Source organism: Alosa pseudoharengus, unplaced genomic scaffold (genome assembly GCF_046254945.1).
Source record: "Alosa pseudoharengus isolate Yale_2024_CS ecotype anadromous, Long Island Sound unplaced genomic scaffold, YU_APseudo_1.1 YU_APseudo_1.1_scf_5, whole genome shotgun sequence".
NCBI classification, from domain to species: Eukaryota; Metazoa; Chordata; class Actinopteri; order Clupeiformes; family Clupeidae; genus Alosa; species Alosa pseudoharengus.
In genome coordinates, this window is record NW_027468837.1 from 13,919,462 (window position 1) to 13,928,355 (window position 8,894).

The 8,894-nt window shown below is 41.2% G+C and overlaps 1 protein-coding gene across 1 annotated transcript; it reads left to right on the plus strand.

Annotated features, from left to right (window-relative positions):
• The first annotated feature begins 277 nt into the window (after nt 1-277).
• cdk2 (cyclin dependent kinase 2) lies at nt 278-7,668 on the plus strand. The gene is made up of 7 exons (XM_076267933.1): nt 278-687; nt 1,351-1,428; nt 2,852-2,972; nt 3,949-4,119; nt 6,078-6,179; nt 6,499-6,702; nt 6,922-7,668. The coding sequence occupies exons 1-7, from the start codon at nt 572-574 to the stop codon at nt 7,024-7,026; spliced, it is 897 nt and encodes a 298-aa protein (XP_076124048.1). The 5' UTR covers nt 278-571; the 3' UTR covers nt 7,027-7,668.
• The last annotated feature ends 1,226 nt before the right edge of the window (nt 7,669-8,894 follow it).

The following is an 8,894-nucleotide window of genomic DNA, read 5'->3' on the forward strand; positions in this document are numbered from 1 at the left end:
TTGTTTGACATTTCAAACCGTCTGGTAATGACTCAGAACCGCAGAAACGGTCCCCCCAAAGAAAATCTGTCTCACCACGCAGGATTTAGATTTGAATTTGAATTTTAAGCCGCCGGCGGGCAGTCTGGCGCCTATAGCAGGCTAAAAAAAGGTAGACTTGTGTTTCTGTTGTGTTGTGGCGGGACAGAGGAGGGTTCTCACACTTCTGGCCAATGATACACTTTGTGGGCGGTAGGGGCTGATGTTTTATTCAAGGGGCGTGGTTAGAGAAACGCGGGAATTGGCGGGTTTCAGATATCTACTTTTGTGGAACATTAGGAGTAGCCATCTAGCTAGTCTTCGTTTGTTGTGGCTTTACGTTTGTCCTCATGTGTTCCCGCTCCAACTCGCTTCTGGCGGGACATTGTGCAGGAACTATAGAACATACACGGGAGACTCTAGCATAACTTAGTTTCAGCTGTTGTAACATTAGTTCGCTTTAGCCTGGCTATTGCAAGTTTTGTGTTTCCGATCAAACAGCGGGCGGAAGGGTGCTGGCCCGGAAAAGAGCACAGTTTAACTTAAGAGTGACATGGAGTCGTTTCAGAAAGTGGAAAAAATTGGGGAGGGCACGTACGGTGTGGTGTACAAGGCAAAAAACAAAATCACGGGAGAGACTGTTGCCCTCAAGAAAATCAGACTGGACACGTAAGTGATGGAGTCCTGTCAAAAAAAGGACAAGAGTGATGATGCCTCCTTTTTGACTAAGCTGCAACTAGCTAGCAGAATGCTCAACTACAACAGATGTTTATGTAGCTACCCTTGCTGGCTAGCATTGTCTGATTAGACACAAAGCTCAAGGGGTCTATTTGAAGCTAGCTAGTTAGCCAACTGTCAAGTGACCTGCTTCTTTGACCTACATGTTCAAGAGAGTAACGTTATCAGTTTCTTCACCCACGTGCATTCCTTTTCTAACTATTTCTTTATACCGCCATTGAGATACACATTGAACAACTAAAGTGGTATGGTGAGAACGAGCTCAATTAGCTTGCAATTCAAAGTGTGTTCGCTAGCTATTAGCTGCTTAGGTAGATTGAAAAACAGCAGATATCCCTTTGTCTTCGGCTGACGTCTTGATAGCATCAGAGAGAGAGAGTTACATAATAGATTTATAAAATATTTTCGTGATAATATGGATGCAAGATTTAAATTATATAAGCATTGTAGTGGTATATCGATATGACATAAGGTAGACAGGCAGTTACTGTCTGCTCATGCTGCCGTTGGTGTGTAGAGAAAGCTGTTATCCTGTGATAGTACTGGACATAAAAGTTTGTTGTAAAAGTGCTGAAGTTCTTCCCTATGTTACAGAGAAACCGAAGGAGTTCCCAGCACAGCCATCCGCGAGATATCCCTTCTAAAAGAACTGAACCACACAAACATTGTCAAGTATGTGTTAGATGTTGTCTTTTGTCTTTGATTCATTTTTGATCCCCCTCATATAATACTCCACTGGTCGGCAATGATTTATCAGCATCTTTAGTGATCTACATTTATCAACTCAAGATACTCAAATCTAATGTATTTTCCTTATCTGGGATGGATACAGTTGTATGCAAATGTTTGGGCACCTCCTGAGAGAAATCAGGATCCGTATGGTGAAAGTCAATACTATCTATAACTATGGCATTTGTAGAAGTTTGGACACCCTTGTACTTTAAATTCTCAGAACATAACATTAACTTGTTGAGCCTTATTTTACTCATTAGAAACATCAGGTCATGAGTTGTCAGTCAGAAAGATCAGCCTATGACGACTCCAGAAACTGATGAATTCTGACTCCTTAGTTTGTTTCAACGCTCAGTAAGCATAAGCTGCAGCCACACTATTCCATTTTCATTTGAATCCTAAGCACGTTTGTCACATTTGTGCCTGTCACCCCCCTCCCCATATGACTAAAAATGTATCTGTCACAGGTGCTGTGGTGCACGATTCACCATTGTACTATACAGTGTTGCTTGTACAAACATTCATCCTAGACCAGTGTTTCTCAAAGTGTGGTCCGCAAGCTATCTCAAGTGGTCCACGAGCAAACATGGTAAAATATAATATAGATGATTTGTTTGCAATATTGAACCAACTTGTATGTAAATCCAAACAGTTCTGCAGCACTGCCTATGTAAGCATGCGTCATTATGTAATATAATGTTGAAGTATGTCTACTTTTTGTCTTTTAGCTAGGTGGTCCGTGATTTTTTTTTTTTTTATATTGGGTAAGTGGTCCTTGGTCTGAAAAAGTTTGAGAAACACTGTCCTAGACAGACTTACTCTGTAGTCTGTATATGGAAAATAGTATCTAAAAAAAGTTTGTTTTGGATATAAGTGGTATGAGCAGATGAAGTCAAAATTTTGTAGGTCACAATCACCAGAGGGTTTGTTGGGGGGGGGGGGGGGAAGAGCAGCATTGGACATTCCTTTACAACCGCTGAGCATGTGGGTCAGGTGGGAGGATCGGTTATGTTTAGGGATTTTCTCACAGCCGTTGGCACATGAAGGGAAGAATGGATTCTGCTATATATCAGCTAATTCAGAATGCAAATGTTGTGCTGTCAAGAAACTGGAGCCTAAAATATGGTTCAAAGTCAAAGGAGTGTTCCTAAGTGTGGACTTGGGTTGCCCAAACTTTTGCACACAGCAAAATAGCAGTTAAGTGTTTATTTTACTTTCATAACATAGGGAGCAACCCAGTATAAATATATGAAGATTGCCTCATTTTTTAATTTTTTAAAATCAACCAAATCTGTTGCTGAAACTCCTGAATACAGCTGTATTTTACCAAGTTATACCCATTCTTTTTTTCCTCTCTCCCTAGGCTGCGAGATGTCATCCACACAGAAAATAAACTCTACCTGGTTTTTGAGTTCCTTCACCAGGACCTCAAGAAGTTCATGGATTCCACCACTGTCACTGGAATCTCCCTCCCTCTTGTCAAGGTGCATGTGCTTGAGAAATGCCTCACCAGTTGCTCCTAGTCTAGCTTTTAGAATACTTCTGGATATAGTCCACTTCAATTTAAATGATCTTCTTTTGAAATATTCTTTTATCTGATTATGCATAAAATAAGTTCAATTACAAATGTGATAGATAGATAGATAGATAGATAGATACTTTATTGATCCCCAAGGGGAAATTCAGGATTTTGAATCTGCTGTGCAGTCGTGTGCTGTACATAAGTTTACCTTGCCTGACTACACACAACTTACTTCACTGCCACAGTTACACAGTTAAAACTGAGTGAACAATGTCCAAGCTCTCGGGTGACAGTTCCCTGTCCCCAGGTCACAACATTTTACAAGTCAGATAGGACTCGAGAGTCATTGATGATTGCATGATAAGTAAGACTGAACTAGACATTGTGGCAAAGTTTGATGACACAGAAAGATGTGTTTATAAGTATAAGTAAGTATAAGTATATATACTCTTTTGATCCCGTGAGGGAAATTTGGTCTCTGCATTTATCCCAATCCATGAATTAGTGAAACACACTCAGCACACAGTGAACACACAGTGAGGTGAAGCACACACTAATCCCGGCGCAGTGAGCTCGGGGAGCAGTGAGGGGTTAGGTGCCTTGCTCAAGGACACTTCAGCCGTGCCTACTGGTCGGGGTTCGAACCAGCAACCCTCCGGTTACAAGTCCGAAGCGCTAACCAGTAGGCCACGGCTGCCCGTGTTTTCGTGAAGGTGTGTTTTTTTTGTCACCTTTTGTGTACATGACTTGCAACTGCCGATGTTGCAACTGTTTATAAAACTAGCTTTTAGCTGTCCAGTTCCTTGACCAGTCTTATATCGGCATTATTCAGTGGCATCATCTTTCAGTTCAGTCAGCTTTTCCTTTACATCAGTGATTTCTGACTCTTTCTGCCTGTCTGTCTATATGTGCTTGTTTGCTTGGTTTGTCTGTTGCAGAGCTACTTGTTCCAGCTTCTGCAGGGTCTGGCGTTCTGCCACTCCCACCGCGTGCTCCACAGAGACCTGAAACCTCAGAACCTGCTCATCAACGCCCAGGGAGAGATTAAGCTGGCCGACTTTGGGCTGGCCAGGGCTTTTGGTGTGCCCGTTCGTACTTACACACATGAGGTGAGCACGTGTTAATACACACACAAGAGGTGCAGCAGAGCTTACACTCAGGGTGGGAATAAAGACCTACACATGGTCTACTCCACACACACACACACACACACACACACACACACACACACACACACACAAACCTCATCGGTGATGGTGGCATTGCAGGAGCAAAATCACAGCAGCAGTGTACCGTAAGGCCTTCATGACTAAACAAAAACTAGCCTAGCTAGCACAAAGCCTCAATCTTCCAACTGGACAGTCAACCGACTAGGAACCCAGTGTAGACAGGATGGAAAGGAATAGAGACACTAGCAGGCAGCAAGTCATCAATAGCAGTGCAGTAAGTTATTTTACTGTCTATTAATAAGTAGCATCAACAGTGTTGACCAGTCACAAGATGTCTCGCTGATGGCAATTATGGAGCCCAGGCCTATGTTATGATGGCATTAGGTGGTACATAGACTGTTCTATAAATACAGTCTATGAGGTGATGCATGAATTGATTTTTTTATTTTATTTATTTAAGTGCTTAAATCACATTAGTAGGTCTATATTTGTTGAACTTCCAGCCTTGTAAACATGTAATAATTATTATACATTTCTATTTTGTTCCTATTTCATGTAGATATGATCTTTCGTTAGTTAACAGGTACATGCAGTGGCACGGACACGGCTTTTCTCTCTCACACACGCGCATACACACAGACCCCCTCCTCTCCTCTGTACTTGCATGTGAATTCTGAACAAACTAGGTTGTTGCAGCACAAAATGTGACCGAATGACCGTTCAGCTTGGTGTTCACTAAAGGTTGACAATGGCATCATCAACACCGCAGCGCAATGCACATGCATGCAAATTAATTAGTTTGTTCTTATCACAACAAAGCCAATCGCGGAGACAAAGATAGCAGCATGTATGCAAGCTGGGTTTTTGGTTTAGCTGTGTCAACTACTTGCGGATAACATTAGGCATTAATTCATTACCTGTGACATAAAATGTTTGCGCCTCCAACTCCCTTGGATATCGCAAATGCCCCCTCTGTCTCTGTACTCTAGTAAACAAAGTTACCAGCGCACAGGTGAATGGGTGCTGTGCAGCCTAATGACGTTTTCTGGAGTAGTCAGCTGGAGAAGTTAACAAAGTTATCAGTGAGAATTGCAGCACAGGGGAATTTGAAACTAGAACCAGGGACATGGCAGGTTCCAGCAAAATATAATGAAGAGGTTTATTTTCAACCAAATTATCTCTACTAATCAGACCTTTCTTGACCCTGTTAGCTGGTCCTCTTGTTTACGTTTTTTTGCTTCTTCAACGGTGTGCGGAGTCGGTGGCACGTCGGCAAGCGCAAGTATAAATGCGCGTGTGTAACGTCACATATTGCAAATTGCAAGTTTAATCACAGCCTTTGCGGTTAGAAAATTGTAAAATAGTAAATATAAACAATCCGAACAGCCTGCTTGAGCAGCCAGCCAGCAACTAGCGTCCCTGTTCCAGACATTGGGTTTGTAGCCCAAACTGGTATATTGGGTTTTCAGCACAGTTTTTTGACACATGGATGGAATGCCTCTCTAATGATCAGTTTAGGCAGCAGCCTGTTGAAAATAACTATGCAATTGGTAAAATGTATTGGGAATTCATACTGTAGATCTTTTCCCTTTTTTGCCATAACAATACTAGGTTTGGCTGGGTCCACTTGAATGGATCAAAATGTCACTGCTCTTTGTAAATAAAGCATTATTCATCCATACTGGAGTGTACTGCTCTGGAAAAATGACATTGCAGAAGGCTTCTGTGTTACAAAGATTATTTGAGGATCAGGTTAGGTTAATAGTTGAATATGAAGCCATCTTAAGTAAATCAAACTAATTTGAAGGATGGCAAAGATGAGCATCTTTCCCGACATGAATTTTCACATTATGATTTTTCATATTATGTGTTGAATCTTTTGTTTTGTTTGTCTTCAGGTTGTAACCTTGTGGTATAGAGCCCCTGAGATTCTCCTCGGCTGCAAATACTATTCTACTGCAGTGGACATCTGGAGTCTGGGCTGCATTTTTGCCGAAATGGTATGCTGTTGTGTTGGTTCCTTGCACAACAGTCCAGCTGTAGTTCTTGTTATGCTGTTATTCACCATGTGCCATTGTTTGATTATTATCAAATATGCAAATACTTTTCTAATGATCTTTGCAGGAGTAGGAAAGTATTGATCCTCTCATTTTAAATGTATGTAAAGCCTGTGCGCTTATGATCATAGAACGGACACATAAACTCACCAAATGATTTTTAGCCTTGATATATTAGCCATTTGATATGGCTTTTTAGCTAGCTGAGAAAAGTCACTTTGCTAAAAATGGCTGAAATGTAAGTGTAACCCTTTTTCCTCAGATTACCCGAAGAGCGCTTTTTCCAGGAGACTCTGAGATAGATCAGCTGTTCCGTATCTTCCGCACACTCGGTACCCCTGACGAGAACGTGTGGCCGGGGGTAACCTCCATGCCTGACTACAAGCCGTCCTTCCCAAAGTGGGCCAGACAGGACCTTGCTAAAGTGGTGCCCCCCTTGGATGAGGATGGAAGAGACCTATTGGGGGTGAGGGAACATTCTAAACTGCATGTGTGTGTGTTAGTATTGCATGGTGCACCGATACTACAAAACTATTGCAATACCCTTAAATTGTCACAATACCTAATTTTATGAAAGTAACATGCGAGTGCGCAAGGCATGCTTCTAGTCTCTCCTCCCCTAGCCTGTGGCTTTAAATCAGGTCTTGTATTGATGTTCATGTTGATTTGTCCTTTTTTTTCCCAGCAAATGTTAATCTATGACCCAAATAAGAGAATTTCTGCCAAAAACGCCCTCCTCCATCGGTTCTTCCGTGACGTGTCCAAACCTATCCCTCCTTTGAGGGTGTGACGAAAAGGACAGAAAAGGACTGACCAAAATGTACGGAGCTCCTTGGTGCTCCCCTGTGAGACCCTGTTGTTTCTGCATCACGTCATGCACAAGTGTGGGTCACCCCTGCTTTTTAAGGGTTGAACAGTACCAGTTGCCTTTCCTTCAGTTCAATGCAGGTGCCTTACATTGTGTGATTCATTTCATCTATTTTAAACCGTGATGCCAGCATTACTTCTCCAACATTCCATCTAATGTTTTATCGGAGGGGGAAACCTATGTGAGTGTGTGTTTATTGTTTTATGGAAGGGGTACGTGACTGTCTTTGTGAAAATTGCATTCCATAATTGTGTGGCCTGATTAGACAACACTATTTGTGGGTTTGTATTGTCTTGGTTAGTGTTACAGTATCCTGGCCTTCCCTGGGGAGTAGGTAAAAAACTGCCTGAGCAAGACCTTACACCATCCATTCCCATACCCCATTCCAGTACATGTGAAAGAAGATAAATAGTATTTATTTTAGGAGGGGTCTTGAGAAATGGGAAGTTTTTTGTAATTTGTAAGTCTCTCTAGTTCATAATATTTTTCCAAATGTGGATTTTAATGTCAGTTTGACCAATTTTACCCATTTGATAATTATTCATAAAATTGTTACCAAGCTGTCATGCGTGTTTTTTCTTCCTTTGTGAGCTGATCATGCTTTACTAAAGGTTGGACAGTGTGTTCTCCTTCATACTTTAATGAAAAGGCTTTGATCATGTAAACAGATGACTCATAGAAGATTTATGTTTTATCCTATGACTTTAAATTGACTTGAGATTTACGTGTTGACGTCTGAGTATGTAATTTTACCCTAAATTGGTTTTCAAAGCTGCCTTGAATGCATTTGATTCAGTTCTGCAGGCTAATATCTGTACAGCAGGGATGTTCTTAGCTCTGGTATTTGGCAGTCTATGCCAGGGCTTCTCACTTTCTTTAGTTCCATGGACACCCTGTGGGGGAGAAAGTAGTAGTAATAATAGTCATTTGGATTCTCTAAAGTTGTGGCAAGGTTTACTATCCTGTGTTTTATGGCAAGTGTGTGACTTGATCTATCTTTTGTCAACTTTAGATTTTGCATCACTTGACATGCTCAGACTAAAACATTTCTTTATGTTCATCAGTTAGTAGGAATGGAATGGTTATTTGTTAACTGATTCAAGATCAATGTTAATGTTGGTGGGAGCAAATAGACACACTTTACTTGTTTTATTGGTGAAAAGTGTCATTATCTGAGAAATGATAAACCACAACTTCATAATTTAAAGCTAATTATTCTCCGGACCCCACTTTGATAACAACCACTGGTGTATGCAATTCATGACATGATAAATACATTATGTAGCCTACATTTAACAGTGAACAAACATGTCAGTCAGGGGGTGGTTTTACACTTCTTGTTACATTGACCCAGAGCTGGACTGCTTTTAGTGAGATGGAGAAAGAGAACTGTATTTAGATGGGAGATTAGACAAATCAAATCAAAGCAATACTGGCTTGTGACTGCTTGCCTTCCTGAGTATTTTAATTCTTGCTGGTCAAAGCATTTGGTGCCGGGCTGGTTGATAAAACACCATCTATGGTGTGACAATATAGATGGTAGCAAATGTAGGTCCTCACTAACGGTCTATAAAATGCCGAATAAGAAAGGGGGCCTGTCTTAACCACAGACGGTAAAGGTCTGTAACTGGAAACACAGAGCCTGGAAGTTTTACATTATATCACATCTACCACAAAATCACTTTAATATTGTGTTGAGCAGACAGATTTCCAAAGGAACAAATGGTGATGAGCTGTACAATGCCTCAGATGCCGCACCTCCGGAGTTTACAAATATCTTTTTTAACTAC